Source organism: Triticum dicoccoides, chromosome 3A (assembly GCF_002162155.2).
Source record: "Triticum dicoccoides isolate Atlit2015 ecotype Zavitan chromosome 3A, WEW_v2.0, whole genome shotgun sequence".
NCBI lineage: Eukaryota > Viridiplantae > Streptophyta > Magnoliopsida > Poales > Poaceae > Triticum > Triticum dicoccoides.
This window is the reverse complement of record NC_041384.1, coordinates 21,278,275-21,300,026: the sequence shown is the minus strand read 5'-3', so window position 1 is coordinate 21,300,026 and position 21,752 is coordinate 21,278,275. Positions and strand designations below refer to the sequence as shown.

At 46.3% G+C, this 21,752-nt stretch overlaps 1 protein-coding gene and 1 pseudogene across 1 annotated transcript; both read right to left on the bottom strand.

Moving 5' to 3' along the window:
- Positions 1-2,763: 2,763 nt before the first annotated feature.
- On the bottom strand, positions 2,764-3,949 carry LOC119266775 (chitinase CLP-like). The gene has a single exon (XM_037548055.1). The coding sequence runs from the start codon at positions 3,925-3,927 to the stop codon at positions 2,878-2,880; it is 1,050 nt and encodes a 349-aa protein (XP_037403952.1). The 5' UTR covers positions 3,928-3,949; the 3' UTR covers positions 2,764-2,877.
- Positions 3,950-11,420: 7,471 nt separating this feature from the next.
- The window catches only part of LOC119271783, an 87,771-nt pseudogene continuing 77,439 nt past the window's right edge, over positions 11,421-21,752 (bottom strand).

The window sequence follows — 21,752 nt, the reverse complement described above, 5'->3', positions numbered from 1 at the left end:
AAAATGATAAAAACTTCAAAAAATAAAATCGTTTGAGAGGTAGTTATATTACTACATCTACTAGTTAGGAAAATTTAAAAACTTAAATTTGGACATGTTTTGCAAAAAATGTAGGGAAAATGTAAAACGGCTATAACTTTTGCATACGATGTCAGAAAAAAACGTATAATATATCAAAATGTTCAGAACGAAAATCCGCTCCCGATTTTCATCGCCTACGGCTTGTTTGCAAATTTTAGAATCCTCAAATTCTAAAAGGAAAAAAAGTTATGCTCAAATTTCAGTTTTTTTGAATTTTTGTTAAATCTGGTTAAACTATGGTCAAACTACTTATTCAAGAAGTATTAGTGTTACTAAATAATTATTCAATAATATTAGTGTTACTAAATAATTATTTCAGTTTTTTTTGAATGTTGGTCAAATATGGTCAAACTATGGTCAAACTACTTATTCAAGAAATATTAGTGTTACTAAATAATTATTTCAGTTTTTTTGAATTTTGGTCAAATCTGGTCAAACTATGGTCAAACTGTGGTCAAACTAGGGTCAAACTGTGGTCAAACTACTTATTGAAGAAATATTAGTTTTACTAAATAATTATTGTTTTTTAGAACAATAGTTTCAAACTCAAACAGTGAAATGTGTGACTTCATGGTCAAGCTAAATTCCTGAGAGTTAATAGGATTGACATCTTACTATTGTCAGGAAAACAACAAGTGCAGACTTGGAAACGAGGGAGAATAGAACCCGGAAGTTAAGCGTGCTCAGGCTGGAGTAGTGAGAGGATGGGTGACCGTTCGAGAAGTTAGATGATTTGGAATGATGAGGGGTGATTAGAGATTAAAGATTAAATTGAGCAGTGATGAGGGATGATTAGAGATTAGAGCTAGGTTAAAATAATTTAGAAATTTGAAAATAAAAAAAAATTCAAAAAATAAATAAATAAATCATAAAATTTCCTTTAGTACCGGTTGGTGTTACCAATCGGGACTAAAGGTGGACCTCCAGGCAGCGGCCACGTGGAGGGCCTTTAGTCCCGGTTCGTATAGGAACCGGGACTAAAGGGGGAGGCTTTAGTACCCTTTAGTCCCGGTTTCAGAACCAAGACTAAAGGCCCTTATGAATCGGGACAAAAGGCCCTTTTTCTACTAGTGAGGATCTAAAAATGATATGGAGAGGGCATTTGGAGTGCTCCAGACCCGTTTTGTAATTCTTCAAGGAACTACTAAATAATGGGATCCAGAAACCTTGTGGGGGGTGATGACATGTTGCGTGATCATGCACAATATGGTCATGAAGGATGAGGATGAAGATGCTGCCACAACTCGTGAATTTGAGAAGATGGACGATCCTATCCAACTGCCAGATCAGAATCCCACTACGTTTGATGAATTTGTTCAAATGCATCAATAAATTCGGCATTGAGCAACTCATGAACAACTCAAGGAAGAATGATTGAGCATTTGTGGACGGTTAAAGAGGACAACTACAACATCTGTGCTAGTTGAATTCAAGTTTGAACTACTTTAATTTAAAAACTTTGTTGAATCGTAATGTTTAAATTAGAACTACTTTTGTATTTGAACATTTTGAATCATCAATGATTTGACATGTGGTTATTTTGAGCTTGCGGACTTGAAGAAAAAAAGAGACGAAAGTTTGGGCGACGGGGATGGATGGCTGGCTCCCAGATCACTATCGATGGTCTGGTCCCACCAATCCACTGACAGATATGATGTCTGATTTTTTTGGGCAACACATGCTTTATTACTAAGAGAGACACCACGGTTACAGAGACGAAGTTAAGATTGCCAGGTAGCCCTAGCCAGACATGGGGCCTTCCCCAGCGCTAATGCATGTTTCGCAAGACGATGTTGTCTGATGCCCTGAGGCCCACAAGAAAGACTCAAAAGAGTTATAGCTAGCTAGAAGCCCATTTCGTCCGGATGCGTTGTTTCTAAGCATAAAGTTTGCCACTTATTAACTTAAAAAAAGGTACATTTCCCCTTGACACCGAAATAAAGAAGCTACATTTTCCTTCTGCCGAAAAAAACAGACACTGGCACATGAGTATAATCGCCAGCACATTTATCTCCACCTGTTTTGGTCTGCTTACAGTGTTTACAGCAAGATTGCGAGTCATAGCCGCCTTCGGTGACCGGTGAGTGGCCACATGCGATGGAATGACCGAAACCACCACCGGTAAACATCGCCAAACAAGAATGTACGCACTCACGTGCTGCAGTCAAATGAGTTGACTTCCGAGTTCGAACATGAGACTATCACGCGATTCTTCCCACATCAGTATCGCCCGGAGAAGGTATCAGTACAGTCATACTAAGTCTCAGTCGACTAAAACTTAAAGTAGTCTCAGTCGATATTATATCCATAAGATTTTACATAGAGATTTATGTAAATTTTTTCTTCAGTATTTTTTCTCTATTGCATGTTATGTCATTTGACTGGAACTTAGTTAAATTTCAATCGACTGAGACCTAATTACACCCATATCAATATCGTTCGTGCTCTAGTATCTCGCTTTCGAGCTCAGTTTTGTCGCCGCCAACCTGAAAACTGAGAGTGTCACTTGTCAGCCTAACTAATTACCGTGGCGTCGTGCTCTAATACTATATGGGCATCTTCCACTCATTTTCAAGAGAGATCGGTCCGTGTCAGTCAGTCACACTCATGGTTGATGGACAGAATATATTTTTCGAAAAAACAAAAACTTACACTTCTGGTCCAGCGTGATATCGGAGGTGATTAATTAATATTCCACCGATTTTATTTATTTCATTTCAACACTCCGAGCTATCATGGAAGTTCTTACACGCACGCACACCATGGAACCATGCACCGATGTGGAATTGTCGATCACTAGCCCGCCCTGGTGAAGTTGAAGTTGCTGCAGGAGAACCCCCTGGCTGGGAGGTACGGGGTGAAGCTGAGCGTCTGCTTGTCGTTGTCGAGCACCACCAGCTTGTTCTCCATCTGGAACCCCCCGATCACCACCGCCGGCGTCGCGCCCCCAGTGCCGCCTCCGGCCTGCACGAACGCGAAGCACGCCGTGCCGCTGTTCACCTGCGCCATGGAGTTGCCGCCCACCACCGTGAAGTTCGTCCCGCCCTCCAGCATCACGTCCACCTGCGGGACGGAGTAGCCCGACAGCGTCGGCGACAGCTTGGACGAGTCGTAGCACAGCTCGAACGGCGCCACGGCCGCCACCTTCGCGCTCGAGCCCATGGCGCGGTCGAAGGCCGTGATGAAGGGGCGGTACACGTCGCTGCGGAGTTGCGCGTAGGGGATCGTGGTGGAGAGGCCGACGATGAGCGCGCCGGAGCCGGAGACGGCCACGCGCGTCCCGTCGATGGCGATGCCGTTGGTGGCTGAGACGAAGTAGCCGGGGTTCCCGGAAAAGGGCTGGCGGAGCGGGACCCCGTCGGAGAGGAGCGTCGTGATGGCCGGCCGGTCCGCCGGGGGAGCTAGGAAGAATGGACCGCCGCCGAAGATGGCCGCGCCCACGCCGCTGCTCGGGAGGCAGAGCGCGAACGAGTTGGCCACCTTCTGCGTGCTCGCTACCTGGGCCGGGAACGATGCGCTGGAGCGTGCGAGCCCCGCCACGCCGACGGCGCCGGACGGGGCCGCCGCGCATGTCGCGGTGGCAGCGAAGGAGACCGGGGATATCGGGTTGCTGCCGTCGGTAGAGTTGGCGGAGAGTGTCACGGTCGTCGTCTGGCCGCTGCACGGCGTCGTGATGGCCGGAGCGGAGAGGTCGAGGACCAGCGGGCGGCCGGCGCTGAGCGGCGCCGTGTAGAGCGCGGTGGACGTTACGCCCTTGGTGACCTTCGTGAGCAGCGGCTTGCCGACGGTCGCCGCCGTGGAGACGGCGAGCAGGAGGAGGACCAGGACTGGCTTGGACTGCCACATTTTCGGCTCGTGCTGTGTTGTGTTGGAATCGATGCTGTGAAGGATGGCACGTACGTGCGTCCTATATATACCCTCTATCAGGAATCAGATTCACCAACGCATGCCTAGTCAACATTTGTCGCCATCAATGTTGGTTAACGAACTAGAGTTTCAATTTTCTACGGTATCGATCACATCCACAGATGATTCTCGCTCGTTCAAAGTCCATTCGAGATTATCCAAGATCTTGCACGCGTGCATTAACTGGTAGCTAGACTTTGCATGCATGCATGCATGCGTTTCAGAGTATTTTTGTGTGTGTTTACATTCTTGATACTTCTAGTCGAGTTCTGGTGTGTTTAATTCTCTTTTGCTAACTAAAAGCATCTCCAACGGCCGCATAAAAATTTGACGCCCAATAAAAATTATAGCGTGTCACTTTAGCATTTTTAGTGCGCTGAGACCAACATCGTTTTTGCAGACGCCCAGTTGCAGGCTTGGATCACACGATCGATGCACCGCACCGCACCGGCCAGGGAACCTCCGTGTCGTCGCGCCATAATAGCAGAACAGGCCAACTCTCTCGAGGAAATTGAGCCGCCATCGCTTGCATGGACCACGCTCTTATCGGACTCAGATGGCGACTGCTCTGCCGTGCGATTTAACGCGAGGGTGGAGGAACCTACTACGTGCATGGCACGTTGCCACTGTCGCGGTCTAGCTCCGGCATGCCGTGCCGACGCTGTAGCTCGTTCATAATGGCTTGGCGCGATTGACGCATGGATCTCGCGTTCCTGCCAAACCGGGAGAGATCTAGTCAAACCATCTGACTGACGGACACGAACAGGTGTAGTGTAACTACACACGCATAATATACAATACAGTATAAACTTGTATGCTCTGTGTGAACACTACCCGGAACACAACCCTGCTGGGTAGGCAGAAACAGAGGGACCCTCCTTCAATGCCTCCTTCAACAATTGCATGGTGTGCGGTTCAGCAGCTGCCAAGCCGACGTACGTTTTCGAGTCTTCGAGTTCCATATGTACACTGTAATAGTGCAATGTACAGGGACGTGGAGCCAAGGCTTCAATGCCTCGTAAAACAATTGCATGCTGTGTGGTTCAGTAGGAATGGAGCCAAGCCGACGTACGTTTTCGAGTCTTCGAGTTCCACATGTACACTGCAATGCAATGGGACGTGGCACGTACAACTCACATCGACACCGACACCGACATCGAGTGATACATATCGGGCCACCTCCTGCGTCCTATCTTAACGACTTAACCCATGCTGCATGTCATGTGATTGAACATATTCGTAGTAGTTATAGTGCACCCACACGCAAGATTATTATGTCATGACACTGTGCATGGAGCTTAGGCTTTGAATGCGACTTTCCACGCAAATCAAGGCCGGATAATAACATGGAAAAGGGGGAGAACATTCAGAGTCTTCATTCCTCAAGCAACATCACAACAGTGATCACCCGAATACACATCGGTCCAGCTCATGAAGTCGGGCACAGTTTGCCATGCTACAACTGAATCATACAATAGCACGTATACTTAGAACATCTATAGCTGGATATGTTTAGTATGATCCTCAAATGCTCGCGACGCTTCTGGGCGCGTCCGCGGAAAATGACCCGACACGTCTTAAATTTTACTTGTTGTATCCAGACATCTCATATTAGATTCTTAAATCCATACAAAGACATGCAAATGAAATAAGCTACGTAGTAAGTCGATCACCTAACTACTCACCATCGGAGATGTCCACGATCCCCGTGCCTGGCTCCGGCAGCATTGGCGACAGCTGCAGCTCTGGCTCATTCGGCGCCTCCGACTACTCCGCACCGGTCTCCTCCACCTCTATCTCCACGTCCAGTTCGACGAAGAGCGCGTTGAACGCCGCCTGCTTCTGTTGGAGGAACGTCTGGTTGGCCTCCATATAGACCTCATCCTGGATGGACTCCAGGAATCCAGGATGGCCTGCTGCTCCGCCATCTCATCGGACTAGGCGCTGGCTAACTCCGTCTCCACCTGCTCCATGTTGAAACCCGGCGGCTGCTGCTCTGGCTGCTTCGCCTCCTCCACCTCCATCAGAGCCAGCTCCTCCTTCTCCTCTTCCCCTGAACACCCGAACACGCATGCATTGATCTGATCGCCACATCAGTCCAACTCTGAAAGGCGGGCACAGTTTGCTATGCTACAACTGAATCATACTATAGCATGTACTTAGAACCAGGCCCGTCCAAGGGCATGTGCGGGTTGTGCGACCGCACAGGGCCCCAAATTCGAGGGGCCCCCTGTTTTCGGCCAATGTTTGTATATTATTTGTTTTGGGCCCTTTTTTCGCAGCTAGTCGCGGGCTCCCTCAAACTGGGCCGGGCCTGCTTCAATATGTCCTGAACCGAGCCCTAGTCCCGATCTACACAGCTTACCGATCCATCGATCAATCTACCATGTTTCCCGAGACGAACTGACAGATCTGCGCCGCCGCCGCAGGGAGACCTAGGCTAGTGGTGTTGTCTCATTTTGATTGCTTCGTTTCCTTTGTATTTTTGCTTTAGTGATTGCTTCATTTCCTGCCCGGAGACACAGCTCAGTTCATAGCCCTTCAAGAACTAGCCGCCGGTCGCTCGGAAAGTCGCGGCAAATCAAAACACACAAGTTGAAGCAGCGGGTGGCCAAGACCAAAGGTGAGGGCATCACCGATATGTCTAACAGGTGCGCTCAAATTGAATCCATTAAATTTAGACTATATTGTGTGCTGCTGAATAATTATATTAGTCAGTATATTGTGCGCATATGCATCAATTCATCAATCAACTTTTTTTAGGGGATATATGAAGTAGGTTAGTTAATCAAATTGACACACACCAAGATTTCCAAGATAGTTGATCATTTAACATTCAGGTCGTTTATTTTTGTTATATTATCTTGACTAGCCTATAATTCAGGTCGTTTATTTTTGTTATATTAATCAAATTGACACACACCAAGAATTTAGGGGATATATGAAGTAGCCGTTGGCGGCTGGTGGAGGACCGTCCAAGTTGTCGGCCAAGGAACCATCGTTGTCGTCGTTGTCGGAGAAGACGATGATGAGGCCCTTGAGGCGCCGGACGGCCTGGTCCTGTTGCCGCTTGAGCTGAGCGAGGAGGAGACGATGATGAGGCCCTTGAGGCGCCGGATGGCCTGGTCCTGTTACCGCTTGAGCCGAGCCGCTTCTGTCGTCTTCTCCCTAGCCTTGCGCTCGGACTGCTCGATAGATACCTTTGAGAGCCTTCGCATAGTTTCGGCGGAGCCGCCGAGCGTCTATCTCCACCGTCGTAAGCGACCGGCGGTACATCCATGCAAGGAGCCGCTCGTCCTCGTTAGGCTCCGCAGGTAACCAGCGGCAGCGGCCGCTCGTCCACATGTACACTGCAATGTAATGGGACGTGGCACGTACACTCACACCGACACCGACATCGAGTGATACATATCGTATCGGGTGCATCCTATCTTAACGACTTGTGCATGTCATGTGATGGAACATATTCGTAGTTATAGTGCACGCACACGCAAGATTGTTAGGCATGTCATGACACTGTGCATGGAGCTTAGACTTTGAATGCGACTTTAAACACGAATCATGGCCAGATAACATAGACAAAGGAGAGAAAATTCAGAGTCCTCATTCCTCAAGCAACATGGCAACATGCCTCACCCGAACACGCATGCATCGATCTGATCTCCACATCGGCCGAACTCAGGAAGGCGGGAAGTTTGCACTTTGCAATGCTATAGCTGAATCATACTAGAAGAATTTGACCGGAATAAGAACACATATGTAAACACAGGAAAAAACGCATGCTACCAATTAGTGCGCGCATGCAAAATCTTGGATTAGAGGAGAATCATCTGTGACTGTGATGATTGTGATCGATAATGTAGAAAAATGCAATTCTGATACGCCAAGCAACTCTGATCGCCCCAAACGTTGACCAGACATGCATTGGCCAAACTGATTATTCTCGAGATCGAGGGTATATATAGGACGCTCAGCTTCACCCAGAACCTCCCGGGCATGGGCTTCTCCTGCAGCAACTTCAATTTCACCAAGGCCGCCTAGTGATCCACATCGTTTGTTGCATGCTGTGCGTACCAGGGCTCTATGTTGAAACAATAAATAAAGGATATAAAAACTAAATCCAGTTGAAGTGACGCTTTGTTTACGCTGTTAATATTAGTCAAGATATGAATTGTATGGAAGCACTATGGCAAATTTGTTTACACTTTTGTTTACGCGATGATAACAAATTTAGTTTGCAAGCACGCCAGTTTTTTTGACAAAAAAAAAGACGAAGAACCATGACGGAGTTTGCCATGCTAGACAACTAAACTTGTCATCCTCGAAGAACATATTTTGCCATGAAACCGTTTGATTTATGATGGTAAAAGAATCTCATGTATGATTTGTAGTGGAGTCCTAATTGTATTGCAATTAATATCAGGTACGATATAGATTGTGTGCTAATATTATGTAGGATATAATATTATGTAGGATATAATTAGTTAGTTAGGGATGTGGAGTATCTTCTTCTGAGCTCAAATGCTCCCTAATGAGCAGAAAAATAGAAAAAATAGTGAAAAACTTTAAATTCAAACAAATTATGATAAAATTTGACAAACTTTTTGTATGCTTGCAAAATGTCAACATGAAATGCATTCGTGAAAGTCGTGGCAAAAAAAATTGATGCTAAAAAATGCTAGTTTTGAAAATTTGATAAACTTTTTGTATGCTTGCAAAATGTCAACATGAAATGCATTCGTGGAAGTCGTGGCAAAAAAAAATTGATGCTCCAAAATGCTAGTTTTGAAAATATTTTGGGGTGCTGGTTTTGTTTTTTCTGCCACAACTTCCATGAATTTCATTTCATGCTGAAATTTGTGAAGCGCACAAAACATTTGTCAAAGTTTATCAAAAAAATATGAAGATTTTTTGAATTATTTTACTATTATTTCAATTTTGCTGTTCATCAGGGTGCATTTGAGTTTGGGGTCAAAATAAGACTTTCACTTAGTTAGTGGCGACATTGATATTAAGCTTGATATTAATTAATGGAAGGTGATAAACATGTTTAATGCTAAGCTCCGGAGTGACGTATATCATTGTTTTTTTTTAGAAAAACATGGAGTGATCCCCGGTTTCATTAACCAGAATGAAACCACATTGTAGCCTGCTGAGCCAGCTTTTGCAAAGTTGCAAAAAAAAAAAAAACGATCACAAAGCATTGCATTTTGACACGATAGATTGATCTTGTGCAGTTGTGCGCATCGCATTCAGCGGAGGTGACGATACCTGCTCGGGGGCCAAGTGCTCTGTAGGACGGACGCATCGCATTGCACCTTCATGTTCTTTGTTTTGGAGATCCAAGCTGGGGCCCCTCTGGTTGCCATTGCTCAAACCGAGAGTTGGGATTCAGAAGCAGCTTGTATAGCCACTTGTTTCTGTTCTCGCTCAGCCAGTTAGGCCCTCTTTGGTTGGGCTACGGATTCCCAAGAATCACTTTACCTGTGGATTCCTGAAAAATCAGTTGTGGCTGTGGATTCTGAAAAATCAAAAGCTGGCTATTTGTTTGCTGCACTACTAGACATCTGCAGGAACCTTAAATGTTGTAAAATGTCTATAATGCCTCTCAATGTGGAGTTTGCGAATGAACAAATAGATTTTTCTATGCTACTGGCCAAATACTGAATCTCTTGGGGCCCATCCGCCAGTTGAACTTGGGGCAGTGCCGCTAGACCTCCAACGCTGCACATGTGGAGGTGATGCAGCCCAGCTGGACGTTCCATGCGGCGCAGAGGGAAATCAAAAAGGGCAGCGCAGTCGAAGCTTAGGAGGAGCGGGTTATGACCTAGAGAAAGTTTTGGAATTATGTGTCTTGCAACTATATTCAAATGACTAGAAATTACTAATATTCAAAATACCTTATTATGAAATTATACATGTATTTATGCATGAAATTACATTACATGATTATCATGGAATTATCACTTGTTGAAACGTGTACTTAATCCAGTGTCGGCGTCAATGTCAGTTGGACGTGTCACATTGCAGATGCCAAACTCCAAGACTCGAAAACGCACGTTCGCTTCATCGGTTGGCAGCCGCCGAAGTGCCCATCAGACCACACACACCAGCAATTACTTAACGAGGAATTGAAGGAGGGTCCCTCCGTTCCGTCTCTAGTGTCCGCAAGACAGCAACCACTACCCACACGTACACGGCAGCAAGGCTAGTGTTCATACTACAGATTTATACTCTCACTCTTTATGTGCTGTCTCTGTCCACCAGTCAGATGGTTTGACTAGACCTCTCTATGTTAATTTGGCAGGAAGGCCAGATCCATGCGTCAATCGCGCCCAAGCCATTGACGAGCATAGCGTCGGCACGGCATGCAGGACTGTGGCAACGTGCCATGCAATGCATGGACCTTCATCCTCGTGTTACATTGCATGCCACGCGATGCCGGCTTAACTTCCTCGTGTTGCTTTCGTTCTATCCTGCCATTATGGCACAACGACACGGAGGTTCCCCGGCCCGGTGAGGTGCATCGATCGTGTGACCGGTCCTATGAGTGCACTGTTATTGTATTCCCAACGTTAAGGCCACATCAGTGACGAGATGTGCAGATCAGTGATGTGGAATAAGTCCATAGCGTAGGTGGTCTTTTTTTGTCAGGCCATGACAGCGGCCGTGAGAGAAGAGAGAGGCGGAGAAGGAGAGAAGTGGATGGGCACGGGCTGACGGCACGGAGAGAAAGGAGGCGGATGTGGCTAGGGATGGGGTATGCTGCCTGGCTTAAATAGTTGGACCCTGGCCTTCGGGCGGCAAGCCGGAGCGGCGTCACACGGTGTTCACATCTCGTCACGCGGTGTTCAGCAGCCTTCCTCAGGAAGATGGTGCAACACTGGTGCAGCCTTGGAGGCTTATCATCGTTGTATCATACTCCTTTAGTCCTAAAATAACTGTCTCAATTTTAGTATAGCTTTGTATTAAAGTTAGTACAAAGTTGAGAAAAAAAATTTAGGACGGAGGGAGTATGATTTGGTATTCGGGGAGGTGCATCTGTAGTCAATGTCTCGGGATGTAGCCATGTTGATGAACCTTGTTAACAAATTTTGATGTTGTTTGCTCATGCCATGTGATTGTTTGTCCTCGATGGATCGACGGTGGCATTGGACTATTCTGACACCGAAGAGTAGGTCAATTCATCATAACCATCATACAAAAAGATATTAAAAGTCATTAACCCAATAATGTAAATTACTATATATTGAGAACTTCCAAGGAGTGCTTTAGCAAGTACTCCCACAACACAATAACGAGCAATGCTCCCGTCTTCTCAATAATTTTAGTTACTAAGTGGCATCTAATACACGAAAAGATAATCTACAAGAAGGATTAAATATTCAAATCACACATGCCTATATTGTATAAAGACCACCAACAGTACATATTCAACCACGTAGGTTGAGCACAAAATAGAGAACTTCATACATCTGGATATTATAGTGTGCCAAGGTACGGTCATCCTTCATTGACTTGCCGTCAAATATGAGGCTCTGTTGGCCTGGGGGGATGCCTTCCGCAGCCCAGATCTTCTCCTTGACATTATAGACGGTATCTGTGCTCCTCACCTCAAGATTATAGAAATTTTGCCGTAGCGTCTTCACGTAGATCCTCATCATCCCTCTGGGACACCGGCTGTGTAGGACGAGGAGGAGGGTAGCGTCGTTGCGGATGTTGAGGTCCGCCAGGGTCCTGTCTTTTTCTTCGTCGTCGTCGAGCTGTCTGTTGGCGAAGATGAGGCACTGCTGGTCCTTGGGAAAGCCGTGCCACTTGTGAATCTTGGCCTTGACATTGTCGACGGTGTCTGAGCTCGTGACCGCGAGGTTCATGGCCCTACCAGTCAGTGTCTCGACCACATGGATCTCCATCTTCTCATGGAGCGGATGGAGGCACAGTTTTGATTTTCGGCCGAAAAAAATCAATTTCGGCCGAATTCCGGCCATCTCGGCTGGGCCCGGAATATGTCCCTTTCGCTTCAAAAATTTCGGCCTGTTTTGAAAGTTATGGCCCAGCCCAACATCTAGAAGGCCACCACTATGGTCCGGCTAAGAAAACGCCATCAAACTGAACGCCCGAACCCTAAACTTCTCGTTTCCACTGTCTTTCCCTGTGCGGCGCCGCCGCTGCCCGCCTGCTGCTGCCTTCCCATGCCAGTCGGGGGCTCCTCCGGTGAAGAATCCGCACTCCTCCGCTGCATCAAGCCGCCTCGTTGACTGGTACCTCCCGCCTGCTTGCTTGCGTCTGAGCGCGTGGACGCACAGCCTCCATCAGGGCCACCTCACGCCTCCTCCATCACCACCTAGTTTCTTCTCTGTTGCTTCTTCAAGGCCACGGCATGGTGCATGATGTCTGCGGTAGTGAGGATTGTTTTTATATGTTGGACTGATGCATAGATAGCATTAGGGCACTTCCTTCTTCGTTTGCTTCTCCAATGTTTATTCTTGGACTGATTCAGTTTTTAATCCCTTGAGCTCGATCTGCTATACCTTTCCTCTGCTGATTGCAAAATTTCGGCCGAATTTCGGCCAGATTTCGGTCAAATTTTATTCAAAAATTTAAATTTTGTTTATGCAATTTCGTCCGAGATTTTGCCGAAATTTTTGAATTGACCGAAATTCGGCTGTTTCGTTCAGGGGCGAAAAAAAACCCAATCCGAAAATCAAAACGCAGGATGGAGGTGGAGGCCAAGAGTGGATCCGTCACGGACGCCGTAGTCGGCCAGCGTGCGGCCATCGTCCAGCTGCTCCCCCTTGAAGGTAAGGCGCTGCTTGTCCTTGATCTTCGCCTTGACGGTGTAGATGGTATCTGATGGATCGACCTTGAGGGAGATCGTCTTGCCGGTGAGAGTCTCCACTAAAATCTGCATCCTCGGTTCGCCGGACTAGCTTTGCTCAGGAAGGCTTTTCGGAAAGCTACGCTCGGCCTTGAATCAGGAACAGAGGAGAGCACCTGGTTGGTTTTCTGGTGCTTAGAGACGAGGGGTGTCGGCCGCTTATATTGATGCCATAAGAGAGAGTAGGTAGGTCTGATTCCGAGCTGGGCTCCATGAAATAACCTGTTCCGAGTACAACTAAAACACGCCGAGGATTTAAGTGTGCTTGATCTGCTTCGTATCGTATACGTATATGCGAACTCGATCGCACCGGCCCTAATACATATATAGCTTATCCTCATCGGCCGACGATACCATCAATTTCACGAACAAACGCATCCCGGATCGATGCCAATCGCCGCTGCCGACCGCCCGCTCGCCTTCCGTCCCCGTCCTTACGCCATGTCGGACCAGCTCAGGCGTTGTGCCCGTCGCCCCTGGGTGCTCACCGACTCAAAGTGCCACATCGGCGACCGCGACAATGCGACCACCGCACACGGCGTCACGAGCGAAGGGCGCGACATCAAGGTGACCTTCGAGCTCGCAGACCCGCCGGGCGTCTCTCGCTGCTTCGTCCACTGCCCCGGCCTTGGCCTGGCGAAGAGCCGCTACGGCGGAGATCCCGTGGTTCTGAGCTCGGCGGACGCGTTCGTCCTTCTCGTCGTCCCCTTCACCGACGGCCCCAGTCCAGGTCCACGGGCTCCATCTCTACGGCGGAGATCCCGTGGCTCTCAGTTCGGCGGTGGCGGGGAGTACAACGATTTCTTCATCTACAGGGCAGGTCCAGGGGCTCCATCTCTCCACCTTCTCCCCGCCACCGGATCGCATCGCTACCCTGACTACGTCACGCTGGCCGGCGTCGTGCCCCTTGGTGGCGCCGATCTCAACAATAAAGACTATGCCATGGTCTTCCCCGTCGTCTCACAATGCACCAACGACTCTACCAGCAAGAAGTACGACCTCCACGTGTATCGCTCCAATATCTCTCAGTGGCCATGGCGCACCAAGGTGGCCAGCATCGCCATGGACACCAAGTACCACAACCAGGAGGTGATGCTGCACGAAGGCACCCGCGTGATCTTCGCCGGAGGGGGGACACTCGGCTGGGTCAATCATTGGCATGGCATTGTTCTATGCAACGTGCTGGACAACAATTCGGTCATGCGTTTTATTAAATGGCCTGTTCCGATGCCTTGCGATCCCGTGTCACGGTTTAGCATGGGAGTCAACAATATCTACACGCGGCCGTTCCGCGACGTCGCTATAAGCAATGGCGGGATCAGGTTCGTCGAGCTGAAATCTTGTCCGCGTAGCGATACCCGCAATGAGAATGGGATCATTGGGCAAGGCTAGACGGTCACCACATGGAGCTGGGAGATCCGCTCAAAGAAGTGGAGCAAGAGGTTCACTGTTAAGGCCAATGATGTGCCTGTCACAGGTTTAAGTTACCCAAGGCTATCGGGTGGTAAGAGGTTGAACTGGGACAAGGTGGTTCTCGGTGGGCCCACTTTAAGCTTGTGTGATGATAATATTGTCTATATCATGGCTAGACTGGACATCCGCCCCCCGGTTGCATGGATGCTTGCCATTAACATTAGAGAGGGAACACTAGAAGCGGTCAAGCAATGTTCTGTTGAAAAGATGCTCGGTCTTGAACCGACTTATGTCCAATGTGCCTTGTCCGACTACCTCAAGCAGTGGAGAAGATGATGAAGAAGGGGAGCTTGCAGGAAAAGTACGGATATCTGAAACTCCTATCTGTTTTTCGCTAGGCCTTATTGCCATTAGACAAGTTCGTTGTAAGATGGTTTAACTTCAGTTGCAATTCACAACAATGCTTGTTCTGACCACTTGATTATGATGCCTTGACCTAGAAAATTAGTGCTCGCCAGAGCAAGATTATGATGCCTCGAGGAGAGGCGTGATTCTGGACCATGGTTCAGCCGAACCTATGATCGACGCCGTACGATTCAACATCCTGCTACATGTGGATCCGCGTCATGCATTGTTTAACATGCAAACATCTCCCATCATGCATTTTTTAATCAATCATGCACGGATCCTTATAAAAAGTGTCCAGAGATCAATGGTGTCGAGCGTAGGTTTGGCTGAACCATGGTTCCGTATAACATTTTCGTGCCTCGAGCAACTATCCTACAGATTTGTATAGCTACTGAAGCAAAAGAGAGCCGACCAGATAAATCAACCAATATAATTTGATTTAGAGTTCAAGAATAGTCCTCCTTAAACTTGCTAGATGAAGCTCAACTGCTTCCGTTCTTCCTTCAATAACCTTATGAAATTACATACCCTTTACAACGAGGTCACTTGCATATTTTTTAGATTTTGCATGCAAAATATGGACATCATCAGTGAAAGATTAATGCTCTTAGTAAGGTTTATTGATTTATTTGTGTAGAATAGAAATAATTGCGGTGATTGATGAAGGATTGGTACGAACTATACTGTAGTATGGATATTGTCTGTGTCTTTGTACACCAAAACCAGTAGCTTATAAACAACGGCGTGGACCCTCTTTCCGTTCTATCATAGAACTCACAACCTACATATGGGAACAATGGTTTCAGTTTAGGGAACAATGTATGTCAAGATTGTCATACCCAACCTTTCGTCTTTAATTGTCATGGAAGATGGGAAATGTGACCTGTACATGTCTAAGTTGGGCACGTCCCTACTACTGTACTAAGTAACTGATTGCACACTAGAGAGGGACACCCATCTGTTGATAATGGTTGTGCCTTTTCTTATCAGTTGGTACAACATTGTTTTGTTGGAAGGTTCTAACGAACATTCTCCAGTGCCAAAAGGCCGAAAACGCTGCTAGCCACCTCATGGCTAGGTATGGACGTATGGAAGGACGAACTGCAGTTTAATTCATACAATCCTTTTTCTCCGCAAAAAGAAAATATTAATGTTCTTGATTGAAAAAACGGTTTTGCAATTCATATTCTTGGCCCTAGTATTATTAATGTTCTTGGCTCCAGTCATATGTATTCTCTTGGCCTTGACGATTCAATAGTTTCTATCAGGTCTTTACAATGTTTGCTTCAGGGCTGCCACAAGTTTGCATGGCTGGTTGGAGTTTTAATCGCATTGTTCTCTTAGTCATTGTTACCACTGAAGTCTTCTCTGTCTATGAAATAATTATATGTGTAGCGTGGCCAAGCAATGCGGATGGAGGTTCTTACCAATCTCCGAACTGTGGGCTGAATCTAAATAATGTGCATACCTTGTCCCCTTTCAGAACGTCAACTGTATTCAAGTCTATATATTGACTGACTGTGAAGATCATTATTTTCACCATAGTGTCAAGGAAAAATTCTGACTCCATAAAAATTAAACCAACAAAACGACATGACATAGTAAAAATAAAATCACTAGATCTGAAAATAGGATATGGGAGGACACAAACCTCTCTAGGTACATGACAGTGATAAAAAAAACTAGTACCATTTTATTAGGAAAAACAACACAACCAATACTACACACCAACGAAGAACATAAAACTCTTATCCAAGCCCCCCCCCCCAATGTCTGAATGGCAAGATGACATCAACAGGTATGCCCCCCCCCTAACTAATGATTATCGATGCTTTTTCTTTCAAAATTGAAAGAGAGATGACAAATAAACTGGGCCAAAGCGCACAAGACGTACCTCGCCAAAGTCCAGCCTGACAAGTAGCGAATATGTTGAAATCGTGCGGGTGTCACTCCGCTTGGCTCAACATATTTTATGTTATCACTACAAGAAATATGTCAACTTGTGACCACCACTATTGGTCACTGAATGGTCACAAATTTCCATTTGTGACCTTTTTGTGACCAAAAACATAAGGTCAAAAGCTGGTCGTCGTAAACTGACTATAGCGACCTTTCTTCTGGAATGGTCGCAAACGTTTATGACCAAAATAAGCCTATTGTGGTGTTTTGGTCACTAGCAACCTCCCCAGTTCATGTAGGCATCCAGCGTGGCAAGCTGATGTGGCACAAGATTCAGTCCGGTCCAATTCAGTTTTCTACATGGGCCTAGCCCAACAATTCGGCCTTTTCAATATATATTTTTCTGTTAATTTTCGCTAGCTACATGGGCCTAGCCCATTTTATTTTCTAGGACGTGTCCTTCTATAATTCATTTCTTTTTTGGGCCTCAGCCCTTTTACAACCCAATTTATTTTGGGCCTGCACAACATACATTTAGAAGCTTGACATCACAAGGGCAGCTATTCCAGCTTGACATATCAGCATGTACGCATGTATCCAAACCATTTTATTTCTTTCAACAGCCACAGCCACAAAGTAGATAGTAGATACATTCAACAGACTAAATTAACATAGGAATGAAGCAACAAAGGACAGCCCGAGTAGAGGAACTACATGGTACTACAACTACATGGGACTACAGCTACCATTTCTATTTCTACCAGCAGCAGTAGGGACTACCAAGGAGCTAAACGACTAGCGACCGAGCTAAACTAACAGCGATCATCCATCATCAATCAGTGACAGTAGCAATGAGTGGCAGCGGCGACGTTCGAGAGAACCCCTCCCCCTGCTGCTGCTTGGTTGCCTGCTACTGCTTGGTGTGCTGCATCACTAGTCACCCTGCACAGCAAGAATTTTAGCTTTACATAAGGTTTACAAGAACAGGACCCTGATACATGAGATTGACATTCACAAGCTATTTGCATTTATATTTAGAACTGGGTCACACCATTTGCATTACTAGTTATGTGTTGACATACTAATCTAAAAGAACATATATAGGAACATATGAATTTTATTTCTGAATACCATTACAGAAGTACTAAAAACAAGAGCTCATTACACAAGAATCCAGGAAGACCCATCAATTATGCGCCGGAGCGGGAGATGTGCAGGCAGATCAAATAGTAGATTCGAGCAAGAAGGATGTACTACCTGAAATGGGAAACTAGGAGGCCAATCCGACGAGTCCCACCCAAGCTGTGGAAGGAGCAGCGGCAGCAGCTGCAGAAGGACTCGACGGCCCAGACACCGTCGTGGACCTGGTAGGTGACGACGACATGGTAGTGATGGAAGCCGCCGCCGAGGCCGACCGCGCCTACGTCGTCCTCGTCGTCCTGCAAGGCGATGAGGACGGTCGGGTCGGCGTTGAGCCGGTGGTCGTGGTTCCTGTAAAAACTACAGGAAACTTAATTACTTCTCAATACTGTGGGGTCACACTTTCAGAAAACCTGTCTTATCTATATACAAACTTGAAAGATAAGCCATGCAAAGGTTCAGTGGATCCAAATAAACATGCACATCAGAAAACTAGAGGAACAGACAGTCAACACGTATATATCTAGTCAATAAAATATGCATGCAAAGTTGTACTGATGTAGACATGCTTTCACATCAAAATTCAGAAACATCAGAGTCTCGCTGCATCTCAAAATCAAGGCAATCTAACATGTAGGCACTGATTAACAGATCCAATAATACTAATGCAATTGTAATCATACGACAGAACAGAGTACAGGAGGCTCGATCGTTCAACATTTCCAGTGCAAGCATTGTACAAAGCAAAACAAATTAAGACCCAATAAGACACTATTACAGTACAGTACGATGACGTCTATTGCCTCGATCGTTCAACATTTCCAGTGCAAGCATTGTACAAAGCAAAACACCCAATAAGACACTATTACAGTACAGTACGACGGCGTCTATTGCCCATCTAGAAAACAAGGTGACATACTGCAGGTTCAAAAATTTCCTACCAATAATGATATGTTTGTACAATGGTTGGTGTATGCGGAGCTCGTCATTGTATGATGTATAACAGATGTTGTATAACAGAGAAGAATGGCAAAAAACATTTGGTAGCATTGAGATGTTGACAGAAGTATGCAAAAAAGCTACTCAGTTGCTAGCAAGATGAATCAACAAGAACTATGAAGGTTGGAGTCTAGAAAGGTATTCCCTGTTGGAAATCGACTACGACAGCAGTTAAGCTATGCATCATTCTTGGCGGTGGATCTCATCCCTGTCATTTTTAGCATCACTGCACGTAAAAGAAGTAAAGCATGTCAGTTGTATTGATTTTTAAACACACAAAAATGAAGGAGCAAAAGGCAGCCAAAATATTACTGCAAGGCCCTCTTAACAAATAATGTTTGTGCTCAGTCTGTTAGTACAAACACTACTATATCTGCCAAATGCATAGGCCAATTAATATGCCTATTTATATAAATGGATGGGTTAAGTGTACAAGAGTGGTAGGCCTAAAATTCACAAAATTAGACAGGGAAACGAAATGCTTGTTGCATGCTGCACGCTGTCTAGAACAGTAGTGGAAAGAGATGAGTCTGTAGGCTGCCCGCCTGCCTGCCTGATATGATGGTGAGAGAGATGGGCGGTAGCAGCGAAAGATAAGCCATATAGCTTTGTTTAATATTACTAAGATATATAGCCATTAGTTCGTTTTAACATGGAACCCAAGAGTATGTGACTCTAGCACCCTGAGAAAGATGTTAATATGCCATCATACTAGCTGATAGACAAACATTCCAGGAAGAATAGATGCTTGTTTAACCGGTACAATCGGAATTGCTATCTCTAACAGACAAATTTAACGATATTAAAAGAAGCACCTGATAGAGAATTTTGCCAACAATTGCAATGCTTCAGTTATGTTTCAGGAAATAACAAACTACGACTTAGAGCAACAGTTTGAATAACAATGGGTTCTGACATCAAATTGGAATTTTTTATGAGCCTCACGAACTCAAATTACATTCCATATATACTAATATGGTTCACTATCATCACGAGAGCCCCTCAATCATGCATCAATCTTAATATCATCATCAGCATAGCACTTGGAAATAAGACAAAGAATAGAGGAATTACCGAAATCAGTGAATCTCTTCCTGGGGACATGCATGAACTCTGCATACTCCCTGTCTTCATCAATCCTATGGAGTTGCAGAACCAGCGGGCGACGGGTGACAATGCCTGCAGAATCAAACCAAACAAAACAAATCAATGCGTCACAAAAACAAAACAGGACGCCAAAATGGACAAGCTCTTGCTGCTTGAATAACCATACCTGAACCCTGGGCAGGAAATCCTTTCCAACAACGCTCTCCAGCACTGAAGATTTGCCCGAACTCTATAGTGTGCCAAAGGAGTTCAAATGTCAAAACACAGAACCGCATCTGGTAATTGTATACCCACTTGTACTGAGATGCACTTAAACCACTCTTAACAGCGCGAGTTCATGCATAACTGCTTGCTTGAAACTAGGAGGATTCTCATTACGCGAAACAACATGCCCCCCTAGTTGATCCCAAGTGGTAGTAGTACCTAGCTTCCTAGCACTACACAATTACTGGTCATGTAGGCAACTACGTGCAACCAAACTATATAGCAAAAGATTCAAACAAGCAACAGCGGCCCAAATCTAGCTGACAACCCCTACAACAACTGCAGATCCAAGCATAGCTAGACCGCATGCATGGTGTAACAAAGATGAGTAATCATTAGGAAGCATTTCAGAGTTGTGCAGTTACTAGTGCGTGGTCCTGTGTTTACCCCAGCGCACGCCAACCATGGGCATGAGAAAATTGGTACACACGCCACTAATAGTCTGCTAGTCTTACTTAGAACATATGGTGGCACATGATGGCAGGCAGTAGTATGTATACATGAGAACAAAGTAGATGAACAGTAGAACAAAAATTGCAATGTGATTAACATGAGTACATCTTGAAAATTATGAAAAAAACTGCTGCATATAACCACTGTAAGAACTGTAGATTATACCACTATAAATGAGTGTAAGTTTGTGAACCTCATTTGTAATTTACAGTAGTGAATCGGTTGAATGCACTAGTATATTTACAGTTCTACAGCGGAGTTACAGTGTAAATGTGCAGTTTACATGACTAGTGTGAATCAACACACACTGTGAGAAGATGGATAATTTTCTGCATCAATAAATCAATCATTCAGAAAAAGAGAAGGGAAATATGCAAACAGCAAGTTGACACAAGGAAGGGCTGCTCCATGGCCCGGCGTCCTCCTGCAATAGCATAACATGACCAATTTGTGTCCGGAAGAAGAAGAATCGCTAGCGTTCATGTGCAAATCAAATCAAATCAATCAGGGGGCTGGGTAGAGCTCACCAAGTTCGTCAGATAGGGGGTGGGTTGGAGGAGGACGTCTAGCTGCAGCAGCCGCCATGAGGGCTTCCTTGTGCACCACCTTGAGCAGAGCAGCTTCTACAGATCAGATCGGACACAAAACAAATCACACACACGCAGGCAGGCAGGAGGAATCAGATGAAGAAACAGAAAAAGACAAGGGAGGGATTCACGCTCACCCACCATGGCCAGCCGGAGAGGAGATGCGCGTCGTGGAGGTCGAGGAAGAACCGCCCTTAATTGGTCGGCGTCGTCGAGAGAGAGAAGGCCACCGCATCTGGAAGGACGCTCCGGTGGGTGCGGATCCGGCCAGGTCGTGATCCCCTATAGTGAGGCGCGAGCGCGCGACAGTGGCCGCACCAGGGCGCGTAGAACTCGACCATGACGTGGCGGCGGGCGGATCTGAGGGGATAGGGTTCCCGGAGGAATCTGAGGAAGGGGTCGTCGCGGTCGGGGATCTGGAGCTCGAGGGGAGCGTGGGGAAGGGGGATGGGAAGTGAAATCAAGGTCGGAGACGCCGGATCTGTGCCTATGGGGTTGGTGTGATTGCAGAGGGGCTGGCGGGAAGGGTGCGGCGCTAGGGTAGGGGAGGGACGGATGAGGTCGGCGTTGGTGAGAAGGACGACGAGGTCGGCGGTGGGTGGGAGACGACAGGGAGG